The sequence below is a fragment of the Myripristis murdjan genome, chromosome 1 (genome assembly GCF_902150065.1).
Source record: "Myripristis murdjan chromosome 1, fMyrMur1.1, whole genome shotgun sequence".
NCBI lineage: Eukaryota > Metazoa > Chordata > Actinopteri > Holocentriformes > Holocentridae > Myripristis > Myripristis murdjan.
Genome location: NC_043980.1, coordinates 10607120 through 10623242, shown reverse-complemented (window position 1 = coordinate 10623242; position 16123 = coordinate 10607120). Strand labels below are relative to the sequence as shown.

The following is a 16123-nucleotide window of genomic DNA, read 5'->3' as shown; positions in this document are numbered from 1 at the left end:
AGCTCCCAAATCTACAAATACATTGATATTATGCAGCTGAGTTCATCAACCACTCAGTTCATGTTACCTGCCTCAGTGCTCTACAAGAGCACAAAAAAATCAGTCATCAATGACAGGTAAAACATGAACAGGGTCATTATTCACCTCCAGCTTCTCTCTCAGAAGGAAGCATCACAATGATGTTCATTATCATGGTTAGCGAGACTAAACACTTTAGAAACACATTAAGTCAGGAACTATAGAAACTATCCCTGAAAGTATAGTCTTAACCTGCCAACAGGTGAAGCTAGGAGGTCATTCATGGGAAAGTCGTTTTCACTCGGGGTTGCTGTCTGCCATTAAACAATGTCAAACCAAGAAATTTATAAGACACATAAAAACAATGAGACAGCTATTTGGCTCTTTCTGTGGTGTTCATGCAGAACACATGGAACAGTTAACTAATCATCAACTTTCAACACTGTAAAATTTACAGTGTGTACAGTACATCTATCTATCTATCTATCTATCTATCTATCTATCTATCTATATATATATATCATACAGGAAGTTATCAGGTAAATTTAAGCTCATAAAAATAAGCTTAAATTTCAAAATCTGATTAGCTAAAGAGAATATGGATGAAAACACACACATCTGTGGAAGATACGAATGAGCTTGAGAAAACCTCAAAGCAGTGAAAACCCCTGGAGCCAAACCCACTGTGTCAGATGGCTGGAAAGTGCAGATTTGATTTCTATAAAGAGAAAACTCAAAGAAAACCACACACACAAACACTGATGTCAACGTGCACACATCAAGCACTTCAAATGTGTGTTGTATAAAGATACTACTCTTGAAAATATGTTTGTGGAACTGTCAGATTTATTCACATGATGTTTGGTATCACAGCGTGGCATTATTGTATCTAAAAAATACATCCATGATCATCCATGTCAGTATACATGTCATTACATGTATTTGTAATTCTTGTTGTGTGCATTTATTTACATATGAGACATAGCTGGTTCTGTATTTTTTTACATTGTGGAATGATCAAAAGAACTTCATTTTTATTAATCTTAATTTTCTTTATTTCATTTCTGTTTCAAGGTGTTATTCCTGCTATTATTATTCCTAAGGGACTTGAATGATCTTGAAAATGATGTACTGAAGAAATGTACTGATTTAAGAATATTGAAAATAATAATAATAATAACAATAATAATAATGATGATGATGATGATGATGATGATGATGATGATAATTGGGAACTAATTTCCAAGTTTCTTGAAATGGAAACTATATAATCTGTCCTTGAAACAGCCAAGCTGCTGTTCTCTGAACTAACGGTAGAGTAAAAAGAGCTTTACGGTTCAGGCTAGAACACAGGGAGCTGGACAATAATCAATCCAGGAGTAAATACAGTAATCTCATTAGTGGTGATGGGACATTCCTCTCTGCCGCAGCCACATTTTGTCATTAAGGCCACATAATACAGTTATCATTTTACCTGGAAATATGGATTAGTGCTTTAAGATCTCAGCCTGTAGTCAGCCTGAATCAGTGACTATTCAAGCTGATTTTGTTCATATAGTCAAAGTGTATTTCCTGGTTTGTGATGGCAGTTTGTCATAATTCTTGAAGTACACCTGCACAGCTGAGTTATCACTCATGTCATCTTTTGCTGAATTGAATTGGCCTATGAGACCATAAATGTGGGCTTGAAATGCCTGTAATCAAGAGTGGGAAATCACATAGTAATTGAAAAATTGTATGTTCAATTTTTCATGATTTACGCTCCATGGCAGGAAAGAGCCGTCTGAATATTTTGTTTATTGTTGACGCTATAATGATTGGGTTGTTGAGCGATATGAACTGATATATAATACAGGAACAAATAAGTCTCCTATAATCTCTTTTGAACATTATCTAACAGCCCTCAGGGGGTTTTCCGTGGCATGCAGTCTTGAGTGCATGAGGATTCCCGGGTACATGCCGTTCCTGAACTCCTCGGAGACAAAACCATGTCTCCCAGTCGCACACGGTCTATGAAATAAAATTGAATCAATTTATTTTTTATCAGCATACCCGGGCCTGGTTGACTCTTAATATTGTTTTTCATTAGATCACGTGAGTTTAGATTTTATAAATGATAAACAAAAACTGACGCTCTACGTGCGTTTGGTTTCCTGCGTGACGTAATACGTAAATAAGTTAATCAACCTCCTGCTGCTCACCCCGTCGCTGTTGTCTTCCTTTTCCTTTTCATTTGTTTTTGGAGCACCAATGACAGTGCTAAAATCGCATAAATGGTCGTGGAGATAAAACGAAATCGACACTTTCCCCGACAATCAAGGATATGCCATCTGATTTTGTAACGTAACGTTAGAAGTAAGCCGTGTTTGGACAGCAAACCAAGAAACCGAGTAACGTTAGCCAGACAGCTAGCTGACAGCGGTTAGCACTCAGCCGTGTGTTCTGTACATTTTCATTTTTAACTTTCATTTCGTACATTTTGTGGTATTTGGGTTTTTTTTATCCTGTCGCTAAGTTCAGTCCGTGGTTTCGCCAGGAGAGGATGAACTGGCTTTTTCCCCTGTCCAAAGGCTCCGGACCTCTCCCTCCTCTCAACAGCCTCCAGCAACAAAGACAGCGGCAGATCGAGTCCCTGAAAGCGGCTCACTCCAGGTAACCTTAGTCCCTGAACCCAGACCCCAGAGTGACTGGCTGGCGTGTTGACATTGACATTAACGATATAAACTGGTCAGTATCGCACGGCATTGGCCTCATGGTGACACCTGGCCTGCTGTCAGACGGCGTGTTGTTTGGCTAACTTACTTAGCTTGCTAACGCTAATCGCTAGCACATGTTGACCAAGTTGTCACCCAGCTGGTGTTTACGTTACGCTGCGAAGGCTAAGTGCTTAAATTAATCTGAAAATCTGTTTTTTAGTAGATTTACCCCAATAATAGCGTAAGTTAAAATAAAGTGTGCAAGGGTCATAACGCCAAACCAGGCTGGCTGTGCTTATCCACGCCGCAGATGTAAGGTTAGCAATTCAGCCTTAGCTTTAATTTCACCATTAAGTTGCTATACGTGATTTTCAGGAGAGCCTTGTTTGCCGGCTAACTAATCAAGCCAGCTAATATCTATTTTTAGTACTGACGACACAAGTTGTAGCATGCTGTCCATGTCGTGTGATCAGCTCAGGGTCTGTCACGTCAAGGCGGCAGGCACGCAGTTTTACTAGGAGCTGGAGTTTAATTAGCTTCGCAGATTAAAGTATTAGGTATTGTTTACTGGAGGAGCTCTCCCAAGTCAATGACGAGCTGTCTCCTGGTTTAATTCATCTGCTAGCCTCTCACTGGCAGCTTAAATAGACTGTACTCATCCACTGTACTCAGTTGCCACCCAAATGTATTCATTTCAGTCAGCTTCCCCCCATTGTGAAGTGGTGTCAGAGAGATGAGCTGGCACATGTGATAGCATTGTGTCGTAGTTATTAGGGTAGTTTGTTGAGGGCACAGGCCACTGAGGGGTCATGTGTTGGGATGGGAGCTGATCCCATGACAGCAGTGGTGTTACAGAACACGAGTTTAGAGAGGAGGAAGATTTAAAAGCAGAATACTTGAGGACCATATAAAGCATAAAGTTACTTACATGTGTGAAGTCTGAATGTGGTCACTTGTGTCTCATCATCCAATTCTAAACACACCACATTAAAGATCTGTAAAGCTGTGTAAACCACACTTATGAAAACAACATTTGGCATATTCTCAAGTTTCTTGTAATTTCCATAGAGACAGGTCTACAGAGTTGCCTTATTAGTCAGTGCTAACCTTAAACCTAATATTGGTTATTTCTTCGTATATTTATCTTACATTGTGATAAATCTGTGAAGAAAATGAATACTCAGAAATAAAATGTTAAAATGTGAAGAAATTACAGATGTTTGCCAATTTCACTGATCTAAGAACAATAGTAGCACATTTAGGGTTAGGGTTAGGGTTCTTTAAATCTCTTAACCTCAGCATATATTTGTAATATTTGCTCACAGAAACAGGAATCCATAAAAATGGACTGCACATTGAATGTAAATAAATCTAGTTGTGTTAATCACAAAAGGTTGCAGATCATGATATATTCATATGTCTGTCTCTCTCTCCAGTCTAGCAGAGATCCAGAAGGATGTGGAGTACAGGATACCATTCACAGTCAACAACTCCACCATTAGTGTTAACATGTGAGTGAGTACACGCTCCCAGACACTGTGCCTGAGCTGCACAATGTTCATGCACCTCCGCCCGAAGGTCTATGTTGTGGCTGTGTAGCTGTTGGGTAACAGTAGAACAGGGTTCACACCTGGGTCACTCTAAATTGTGAAATTGTTGTATCATTCATATGGTTAGCTGGGAACTAGAAAGACAGCTTTAAATCTGTTTTTTAAGAATCCAATCTTTTCAGATCAGATGTTACCCACATTCATTCTCGTATAAGGTGTGAAATGTGATTCCAGTTGTTCTCTCAGATCACTCAGATCAGATGTTAAGGTTTTTTTTTTCTGCCGCACCCCACATGATGTGTACAGTATATGATGTCACACATTGCAACAAGAATAGCAGTGAACAACAGACATGGAGGAGAGCCAGTAAGAGATCAATTCCTGATCAAATGAAGAGATATTGTGTCTTTTCAACAACATGACAGTCCCAGGCGTAGTCATGAATGAAACATCTGTTCTGCACTGCAAAGAGAAGATGCTTCATAAAAACAGTCAGAATAATCAGGGGTAGAACATGTGTATTGCTAACTTGTTGCACCCAGAGTCATAGGCAGTATTTCTTTGACAAACAATGCTGTACCGATGGTAAATGATCATACTGTGTGAGTACATAAATCCAATTTGGTCACTTGTTTGGACAATCAATCTTATGAATCAGTCGGGTCTGTCTGCTGTCTGAACATTGTGTTTGTCCAGCACAGATCAAAATCCCAGTGGTTGTCCTTGTTTTGTCAACATCACCTGGCTAAACTCTGTTATCTCCTCTTTTTTCTCTATCTCACTCACTTGGCTTCCTACTCTGATTTCGCCTTCTTTCTCTTTCTCTTCTGTCTTCTATCTTCCCCCATCTGTCATTGCTCCTTCTCTGCTCTAGTCTGCTGCCTCCTCAGTTCCCTCAGGAGAAGCCGGTAGTCAGTGTCTATCCTCCTGTGGGCCACCATCTTGTTGACAGCAACAATGGAACGATTGTCACCAGCCCCCTCATCACTAATGTAAGTAGCCACCTAGTTGATTGATTGGTTTGTTGAGTTGGCCAGAAACCTCCAAACTCTCGTCAGGAGACTCCCAGGATGCTTGCGATAATGCCAGGGTTCAGTAGTGTGTGTATTCCATGGGTGATTTGAAACATTTTAAAAAAATCCTTAGACAATCAGTTAGAGGGGTGGGTAAGAAGGGCGATCAGCATCATCACTGCTGACTGCTATTTACAACTTAACATAAGTTTACAAGTTTTCAAAACAAAACTTTGTGTCTTTACTAATGTAACATTAGTGGCCTTCTCCCCTGTCCCTGGCCGTGACTCATAATCCATCCTCCTTGCCAAGAAAGTTTGTAAAATACATCCAGCAGGTTTTCTGTTATTACTCTCTTGAAACAGTTTAGCTGATCCACTCATTATTACAGCTTAGAAGTCCATTTGTTTTCATGGTGACAAATGACAGGGACAGCTGGTTTAGAATCGGCTTTGCCGTTTTGTTGCATCTGGCATAGTAAAGGTAACTCTGGTGTTCCACATAATGACTACGTTTACATGCACACCATATTCCGGTTCGGGTCAATATTCCGGTTAAGGTAACTGCGCTGTGGCAACTGGAATATTCGGTTTACATGTTACTTGGCATGCCCCCATGTTTCGGCGTATTCCACTCTCTTACGTAATGCGACACTCAGCCGCGAGAGGCAGCAGTACGCGTATAGGCGTCTGGTCTGCCGGAAAAACAGACAAAGAAGTATTCTTCAATGTCTTCTTCTTCTTTTTCTTCTTCTTCTGTCGCTATTTCTGTGTTTTCTCCCATTGATATACTCCATGATATTTAAGTCTTTCATTAGCTGAAGGCAGACTGCAGTCTTCTGGCTCTTGCTGCTGTTTGCCATGCCGTTTTCCCCGCTTGCAGAAACCATAGCAACAAAGACGCCACAGAATTCCTTGCGAGTCGAGCATGCGCAGTCGTGACTGAATATTCCGGTTCGGGGCATTTTCCAACTAAGGTGTTTACATGGCACAATATTCCGGTTGGAACAGGCATATGCCAGTGGTCTTATTCGGAATTCTCTCCAACCAGAATATGACCTTAATTGGGTTTGGTGCATGTTTACATGACACGTGCGCAACCGGAATATTGCGAATATTCCGGTTAAAACAGGAATAAGGTGTGCATGTAAACGTGCTCATTGTTAAACAGACTTGGGACCCAGCTCGGACCTGATCGACCTCTTAAAAAAACATTGATCATACGAGTCACAGGTCAGGTGTCAGGACCCCTGAAGACCTCTAATTGTCTCAAACCCATTTAGGAATCTCCCTTGCAGTGCTGTTACCTCTGTAACCTCTACATGATGTCTGTGAATGGAAGAATATAACTCTGTCCTTCCTAAGCCTGTCAGCACTTTTTTTCAGTGTCACAACTATGTACATTTATAGCCTGATAGCATTTTGTGACCCTGCATCAAGCCACTCAGTCAAGTCAAGCCGTGTGAATGATGACAGACTCACTCCACTTAGACCATCCACCTTAAGTAATTTTACCATCTCACTCTGCCACCTGCCAGTTTCAAAATTAACACCTTCCAAGAACCAAATGTTTGTTAAAATTAGCTTCAGCTGATAAATAAAGTGGAGTTAATGGCCAGTTGGCTCCTAAACTACTTGGCAAAGTGCAGTGAAAGGCCAGATGTAGTTACTGTTATTGAGCTCATGTTCTCCAGCATAAAAATCTTGGTTTTGATGATGTGAAACAATCAGTCACTAAATGTGGCCTTCTAATGAAAATGTTGGCTGTTCTGTAGTGCAGCCTACGAAGGTTGATCAGGCAGCAGAAAACAAACAAACTAGAAATCTGAATCAGATCAGCTTTTTTTCCATTTAGGGCATTCTGACACATTTAGTCCATTAACTGTGGTTCAAATCATTTGAGTAGTTGATACTTTCTTGCATTGTTCATTTGATTCAGTTTGGATTCACACAGCAAAAAAACCAAACAAGCCAAAGTGTTTCGACAAAAGCCTTGTGGGACTGGTCAGCCTGCTCATTGGTCATAGTCAGACAAATATTGCCGGGTTGAAAGACAGGGGAAAGAATTATTTATTTCAGGGATGTTTTTTTCCCCTTTGTCATTTGATTGCACAACACATTTGGCCAACGTAATATCCAGTGTGTGCATGGAGCACCATCAGCAGCTTTGGCATTTCTTTATTATTGCAGTGCCCATTTGGGCTAAATGCCAGTGTCAGCCCTCGCTTCATTTCATATAGCTTTTCTAGTCTAAATGTGCACCTGAGCTACGGGAGCTGCTTCAGCCCAAAACATACGGTGCTTCCTGTAGTTGAGTCAAATCTTGGTTGGTTCATGGTTACACACAAACAAACCACTCCAATGTTAATTTGTAATTGTGCCCAGACGACCTCCTCAACAGGGTCTTGGTCTGGTTGTTTTGGTCCGCACCTCAGTGTGATTGCTGGTTTCACACCTGCTTAAACGAACTGCAGCAAGGGGGAAAACATACTAGAGTTCAATTCAGTCAGATTAAACAAGGCAGGTATGAAAACACCCGTAATTGCTTAATTTGCAAATATGGTGATGCAGCCCCTGTGTTACGACACCAAAACAGCCGAAGTGATGGAGGGAGTCAGCAATTTATTGTGAAATGGTGTTTCATCATGTTTGGTCCTCTATGATACAGTATTTTTGTTTTTTGCCATTGGCACATGGGCAGCAGTGTTAATTGTAGACCCTGGCCACTAGCAACAACAGTTCAGTTCTCAAATTCCTTTTATTCCTTTTGTCTGTATTTCTGTCTTTTTCATTACCCTTTTTCTCATCTGCATCCTTGTATTTGTCTTGTGTGTGTTGTAGTTTGGGATGCACTCAGACCTGGGTAAGGTCATTCAGAGTCTGCTGGATGAGTTCTGGAAGAGTCCGCCTGCCTTGATGTCGAGTGGACCCACCGGCTTTCCGTAGTGAGTCTGCTCTCATGTCACATATATTTAACAGAAATGCCACAGAATTTAATGCTCAGAAAGGGAGTATTCTGTTGTTAAGATGCCACCACAGAAATAAATGTGCTAAAACAAGGCGTAATGAGAAGCTGAGGCTCAGCAGGATAGAAAAAGCAAAGGATCATTTGATCTGTTACAGAATATCTCAGTCTCATTATTGTGACAATATTGAAGGGTTGATTGTTGGTACTTTCATAAGATTTACACACAAGACTTTTGATTAACAATAAATTGTGTCCTTTCACTGTATTGCAGCCTTTAAAACCAGGAAACAAGACAACACTTGTGCCATATTATGATATTATAATATGGGAAATCTCAGGCAATATCTAGTCATTTGTCTCAATATTGATATAATGTCAGTATATTACCTAGCCCTACATGAAACACATCTGCTTAGTCGAATGATGCCTCTGCATTCATGACCAATCAGCTCTGCTCAGTGTCTCACTCAGCATAATCAGTCACTTTCTGAATTCTGGGCCATCTGAAGCTGTGAGAGATGTGCTCATGTCACTGTACTCTGGCTGCAACACAGCATGTCCTGTAATAATTATAATAAATATAATGATAATAAACTTTATTTGTATTGCACCTTTCGACACATAGTTACAGAGTGTTTGTTAACAGCCATTCAGCCCTCCTCTGAACAGAAAACTGATCCTCTACTAACTCTGTAATCTTATCGCCCAACTCCTCTACCGTTGCAGTATGTACAAACCATCAGGCATGGCTCCATACCCCACCCAGGGCTTCCACTACGGTCCACGTCCTATGGGGCCCAGCCAGGCCCCGGCGCCAGCCCCAGCCCCGGCCCCGGCTCCTATACCTCACACAGGGGCTGACAGCACCCACGGGCCCCCTAGAGCTCCAGCCCCTTATGGACTGATAACTGACCTGCCACTGCCTGTACCCACTGGAGAAACACAGGTAAATTAATGATTGATGCACACATGTAAGCAGTATTGGAACGTTCACTGAACACACACACACACACACACACATACACACACATACACACACATAGGCACACACACACACAGCATGAGCAGTCAAATATTTCTAAAATGTTACTTTGTAAAAACCTATCATCATGGATCAGTGCCTTGCCCAGCCGCAGTGCTCTTAAAAAAAGCTACTGTCAAGTCAAGAGTGTGGTGATAAACAAAAAACAGGATCACAAAAACTGATAAAAAAACAAAAAACAAAAAAAAAAACACATTAAATATGTCAGGTCCAGGTCCAGATAATTTGTGCGTGAGTTCATGTGAGTGTTCAATGGTTCATTGTTGTTGAAGACAACCATTCACTTATCTTCCATGCTAGAGGTTGACCAAGAGTAGATTATTTTTCATCTACCATGTTGGTAGTTAATTATTTGTTGTTTATTGAGCCATATATGTTTCACATGACCAAAAATGAAGGGTAAAATGGAGATGCAGGTTGGGAAGTATGACGCAGACTATTTTTAGAAATACTTGACAGTAAGAAAAGAGGAAAAGAATGTATTAGCTTGAATGTATTTCCTTCCTAAAAAGGCAGAAATCCTGAAATTATTGTTTTATTTCCTAATAGTGGATCATTGTCTGTCACTGATTAACCAGTACAGACTCTGGGCATAATTTACCTTTGGTTTGTTGCTACACAACGTTATTAAGTGATTTTATTTCATCCTTTTAAGATTTTAAATAAGGACCATAACAAGAAGAGAGAGAGAGAGAGTGTGTGTGTGTGTACTTAATTGCATTGTACTTAAAAGCATGACCTATAACTTTTTATGTTATTTTTCAAAAACAGACATCAATCAGCAACAGAAAATAAACTGAAACTAAAAAGTTGGCAATTTTGCCACAATCGTGCAGCATCATACTGTTATGGACAGTGTGCTAGAGACATTGATGCTTTTTGAAGCTCAGACCTTTCAGAGTCTCACAGTAATTTCAGATAGCAAACTGAAATTGTTTGTCACCTGGACGGAGTGTTTTTCTAGAAGCTCCCACTGATCAATGTGAGATATTTTGCATGATAATCCATTCTCCCTTCATTCATCCATTCTCCTTGTTTGTCTGTTTGTCTCAGGCTGGACTGAACGGCCACATGTACAAGATGCCTGAGATTCCTGAGTCTTTCCCAGAGCTTTCTGAAATGAGGTAAAAACTCACGCGGCGTGCTTTCTGCTGCCGTTTCTCACATTTTGTTCAGGCAGCTTATACATTGTGTTAGGATGAAAACATTGTTCTCTGTCTGCAACTGCTGTTTATTCTCAGTGTATAAGCCTCTCTCTCTTTTCTGAGCCATGTCCCTCTGTCTGTCCAACTGCAGTATGTCCCAGCTGAAGGACATGTCTGAACAGGAAGACGTGTTGCTGGAGTTCTTTGTGAGTTTGCCACAACTAAAACAAGTCACCAGTGATAAAGAAGAGCTGGTCACCAGTATAGTGGACATGGCCAGTGAGTACATCCCCACCTCCCCTCTTGTCCTACATTTAAGACTGATTAACTGAGTTGCAACCGATTGAGCGAGTTTTCTAAAGGTTGGCACTTATTTTTGTCCGTCGCAGAGAAAAACCTTCAGATGGAGCCACAGCTGGAGGGGAAAAGACAGGAAATGCTCTACAAAGTAAGTCACCACATCTCTCTCTCTTTCTTGCTCTCTCTCTCACTCACACACACACACACACACACACACACACAAATACATATTCACTTTCCCTGCCATTGTGTGGCAGCTGATGTTCTGTGTTTTGTTGACAGTACGAGCAGCTGACCCAGATGAAGTCGGCCTTTGAGACAAAGATGCAGAGACAGCATGAGCTCAGTGAGGTAAGAGGCTTCACTCTCCACACGTAGAGGGGTTGACTTGTGTGTTTTTGAAGAGAGATGCTGTGATTAAAACAGATCATAGTGAATATTAATGGAATTGACTATCTTATTGACTTTGAATTTGGCCTTTAAAAATTTGTTTCAAAAATCTTGAATCCCATCCCTGTAACTCCAGATAAGCATGATGGACTTGGTGATGCTGTTGGCTGAAATTCACAAAAACAACATGAGTATCAGTCCAGACTGCAGTTTGCGCTAAGCTCATGTGTTTATGTCTGATCAGATGTCAACATCCATTTCCTTCCAACCAAAACCATGTGGCTCTGGTTTCCTCTAGTTTGTTCACATGTTGTTCTCACTCCTGATGATCTGCACCAGGCTTCTCTTAAAGGACTGAGTCACTGTTTCAGGCATTTAGGGTTAGGGTTAGATGTGAAAATTGGTTGTGTGCTGAACTGAGCTAAAGGAGTAAACGCTCCACACCTCAGATTCCAAACATGCTGGATGTGAATCTTCCCTCTGAACCCCAGATTAATGCTGATAATTTATTGCACATACTCATGCATCATTGTGTGGAATCTAATGAAATTGAAATAAGTAGATGAGCTGTGTATTATTGATCAGTTTCATTTTAGTTTAGTTTTTTTTTTTTTTTTTTTTTTGCAAATACATAAGACTGCACAGACAGAGAAACATAGAGCACCTGTAAACTTAGTGGCCACTTTATTAGCTCCACCTGTACAGTCTAATGCAGTTCAGTGCAACAGCTCTGCCATAAATTCCACCTTTTAACAAAGTTTATAATGTTCACTTTTTGCTGACATTGTGCAGAATGTGTAAATTTAATTCTGTGTTTATTATTGAGGTTGTAGTTTGCAGAGGTCATGAACTAGAGTACATTAAAGTGAGAGGTGTTTCTATTTTTTTGTCCTCCTTATGTGCATACAGTGAGAGGGACAGAATAGTAGAACCAGCTCTCAGTAAAATTCAGTTAAGGACAAAAGCAGCACTAACTGTGAGGTCAATGGCAAACATAGAAGTGAATGAACACCTCTATTACTGTGACACAAAGAAAACCTGAGCATTATAGGCAGCAGAAAAGGAGACTTTATGGCACAACAGTTGGGTTGTATTAGATTGTGCAGGTGGACCTAATAAAGTGGCACATGTGTATGTAACAGGTAGGGACAAATAATAGAGCAGCTTGAACAGTCTAAGTTCAGAATTGTGTCCTTGTGCAACTTTAAAACCAGGAAGAGACTACAACTCGTACTTGTTGTATATTATCCAAAATCTCAGGTAATATCACAACATTGATATACTGTATACTGCCCATACACACACACACACACACACACACACACACACACACACACACACACACACACACATACCCATAATTAGACATCATGAATTAAATGTAATACCACTTTCCTTTTTCTAAAGACAACAAGCTCCTAATGACTTGTCTCTCACTGCAACACACACAGGCACACACTCAGAAGATGCTCACCTGTCACTCTCTCTCTCTCTCTCTCTCTCTCTCTCTCTCTCTCTCTCTCTCTCTCTCTCTCTCTCTCTCACTCTCTCTCTCTCTGTCACAGAGCTGCAGTCTCAGCGCTCTTCAGGCTCGGCTGAAGGTGGCGGCCCACCAGGCGGAGGAGGAATCTGAGGAGACCGCCGAGAACTTCCTGGAGGGACGCACAGAGATCGACGACTTCCTGACCAGCTTCATGGAGAAGAGAACGGTGAGAATCCACTTCGTCCATTTTGGATCCATTTTGGTGTCACTGAGGCGCAGAGTATGTAAGACAGCTGTGGTGTGTGTTTTAAGCCCATGGCATGGGTTTTGTTAATGTTTCTGTCAGTATTGTCCTGTGATCTAGTATAGTGGGACTGATAATGATCCTGTGTAATGCTGGTTGAAATTCTTTTGGCCTCAGGAGAAATAACATAGATCTGTTAGGCCTAATAGCTGTGCCATATTTCCAATTATATGATGGCCTTTTATTAATTAATGTGGCTCATGGATTTGCATCATTGTATCATCATCATTTACTAAGCCTATAATAAGATAATCTGTGTTTTTATTCAGTTTGGTTCCAACATCAGGTGCTAGAATTTGGAAACTGCTTGAGGCCTAAGAAATTTGCCTCAGTCTAATACAATATCAGTTGTGCTAAATAATGAATTTAAAGTCTTAATATAAATGATGTCTTAAATCCAGTCATTTGTGTTGTTAGTTCTTTACTCAGAGAAGAGACTGGTTCCCCTGCCAGGCCGCCACCGTCACATCACAGCTCTTCATGCCAAAAATACTTTCAAAATAATCTTCCAAATCCAAAGATGGTTTCCAAGTGGTTTGGGAAATCGTTGGGTTGAGACTGTGAGTCAGGCAGCCAACAGCACCGTCGTCTTTTCCATCTCTTCTCAGATTGTGTTTATGTTAGCGGAAATCAAATAAAGTAACATTAGACTCAGATCTATAACAGTCAAGTCAATTTTATTTCTGCCTCCATAGTCACATAAATGATAGAAAACACTATTAAGTGTATAAATTTATGTAAGTGACCAAAATGGAGTCAGCTGAAGCTTCAGCTTGTTGTGCCCACCCCCCTTAGCTTTTACAGTAGTCACATGACAAAAACCAAGGAACACAATACATAAATGATTACCAAAATATATTTGATTACAAAAAGACAGGTTATTAAAGTTAAAAAAAACCCTGTACATTCTCTTTAAATCATACTGTTTTCTCTCGTTGACAGCAGGCGATGGCAAGGTATTAGAAAGTGAAGCCAACGCTGTGTTACTTTGGGTCCTCAGGCTAATTTTTTATTTGGGTATAAATTAACATTAACAATTTAATTAATTGTTAATAATTTATGAATTATTATTATTGTAACTGTTACTATTGCAGAGTCGTGGTAGGACAAAGGGAAGGAAGTAGAGCAAACAGGATAAGAGGAGAGGTGAGGAAGAGAGGAGCGCAGCAGCAGAGACGAGGTTTATTTTAAAGCTTATTCCAAACCGGCTCATCGACCTTGTCTCGTAGCTGCCGCCCAAAAAAGCCACTGGTGGTTCTGGGGAAAGAAAAAAAAAAACACACACACACACACACACAAAAACAAAGCCAAATAGCGCAAGCTCTATTTGTGCAATAATGTTGTAAGATCATGTTGTAATGTTGTAACTTTTTGTCACGAGTTGTATTTTCAGAAAAAAAAAACTGATCTGATCATTCTGTGTCACTCACAGCTCTGCCACAGCAGAAGGGCCAAAGAGGAGAAGCTACAGCAGTCCATCAACACACATGGACAGTTTCCTACCAGCCACTAGATCACAAGGTAGAAAAGGTATGCACACACACACACACACACACTCAGGCTGCAGGTTGTGAAACCCTCAGCCTCGTTTTGGTTCCACATGGTGACGAAACTTTACTGTTACAGTCAGGGAACAGATTTGTCATACTGAGCAGCTGATTCTATTTCTCAATATTTCTCACCTTTAGGTTTGCAGTTTCCTCTGCCAGCAGCTGCCAACTCAAAGGTTATGACGTTAGAGAGACGACGAGAAGCACACTAAGTCAGCGATGAGGATTTTCATGATGAGGAAGATGATGACGACGACGGGCTTGAGGAGAAGCCCGTTGTGCCCACATCCGGATTAAAAACAAAAAAAGCCTTTATTTATGAAGCTTGATTATAGGAGAACCAGATGGATGGAGAAGCTGCAGAGTCACAGCAGGAGGACAGAACTGGCAGAACGAGCGACACGTTTTGTTACTAAAAATTGATCATGACGGTGGATAATTTCTCCTCTGCACATGCTCTCCCTCCAGTTCTCAACTCCTGACAGTGACGACAGCTTCCATCCCTCCTTGTTTTTCTTCATCGGCTTAAACTCACTTTAACTCAGTGAGAGCAGCACCTGCGCCTGGCAGATAAAACAGGGACTGGACGGTGGTGTGTAGGATGGTGTCCCAGCAGTCCTGCAGACTTTTTTTTCATGCAGAGCAGAGAAATAAATGTCACTGTAAAGTCATCTTTAACCCTGGTTTTGTGTTTCGTTGCTTCCCATCTCTAACATCGCTGTCCAGTCCTCATTTTATTGTCCCAGCCGGCTCTCACAGAGGAAACTCTGTGTTAGCGCTCATCTTGTGATTAAACTGATCTGTTTGATTGGACAAAAAGTCATTCGCTGCCCCCTGAAGGTCCTGTTTACACTGGGAACGTTGTCCCAGGACGCTAACTCAAAGGTATCTGGTTTCATTTATGCTGGGCCTGGCAGTGTCAAATCAGTTACTGACACAGTCAGTCCAATACGTGTGATCTGGGGAAGTGACCAAAAAACTGAGACATGATCTGCCTGGCCAGGTGGTGGTTGTGGTGTCGCTCAAATTTCCCACTTCATGAAATCTCGAACACAACCTTAAGTATTTTTCACTTCGCGATGTTGACCACCATAATGATGATGGTGATGATGGTGATGACCATAACAAATTGTTTTCTGACACCCACATGGACTTGAACTTTTTTTGATGAGTATCACTGAATTTGGGATGATGTTGAGGAGTGCTGTGATAAAACGCTGCAGAAATACTCAACGACGTTGGATACTGTATTTAAATAATGTTAATAATAGGCTTTATTGTAATCAAAGACTCAGACACCTTGTATTATATGTTCTTATTTAATTTGTTAGGGTAATAAAGCGTTTAGAATAAACTTCTTTTTGTGTTTTTTTTATGTACTCATTGTCTTTACCTTGCTGCGACAGTGTATTAGGGCCATTTTAGGGAGGAAAAAAACAACAACATGGAGCTGGGCGAGAGGGGTAATCTGAGGAAAAGTCAAAATTTCAGAGAGTAAAAAAAAAAAAAAAAAAACTCAGCCCACAATCACAATATTGTTTTCCTCTGAAATGGCCCAAGTCACAGCCCAAGTGCAGATGCTGATGATGTGATTCTGGGCTAAAATCACCAGGATTTCCCTGTCACTTAATCAGATTGCTGTTATATATTTGTAACAATTTTCGG

General features: G+C 40.8%; 1 protein-coding gene and 1 non-coding gene across 4 annotated transcripts; one reads left to right on the top strand and one right to left on the bottom strand.

Moving 5' to 3' along the window:
- Nucleotides 1-48: 48 nt before the first annotated feature.
- On the bottom strand, nt 49-267 carry LOC115369213 (small nucleolar RNA U3). Its single transcript, XR_003929143.1, has one exon. It is a non-coding gene; the product is annotated as a small nucleolar RNA U3 (small nucleolar RNA).
- A 1908-nt stretch (nt 268-2175) lies between these two features.
- Nucleotides 2176-15815, top strand: vps37a (VPS37A subunit of ESCRT-I). 3 transcript variants are annotated; one of them, XM_030057887.1, is made up of 12 exons: nt 2176-2670; nt 4151-4225; nt 5139-5256; nt 8118-8221; nt 8968-9190; nt 10340-10410; nt 10583-10710; nt 10821-10879; nt 11014-11082; nt 12687-12830; nt 14341-14429; nt 14597-15815. In XM_030057887.1, the coding sequence occupies exons 1-11, from the start codon at nt 2561-2563 to the stop codon at nt 14419-14421; spliced, it is 1182 nt and encodes a 393-aa protein (XP_029913747.1). In that variant the 5' UTR covers nt 2176-2560; the 3' UTR covers nt 14422-14429; nt 14597-15815. The 3 variants fall into 3 exon arrangements, with proteins under 3 accessions (XP_029913747.1, XP_029913738.1, XP_029913756.1); XM_030057878.1 differs by having other exon boundaries at nt 14341-14438; XM_030057896.1 differs by having other exon boundaries at nt 2177-2670; nt 8971-9190; nt 14341-14438.
- The last annotated feature ends 308 nt before the right edge of the window (nt 15816-16123 follow it).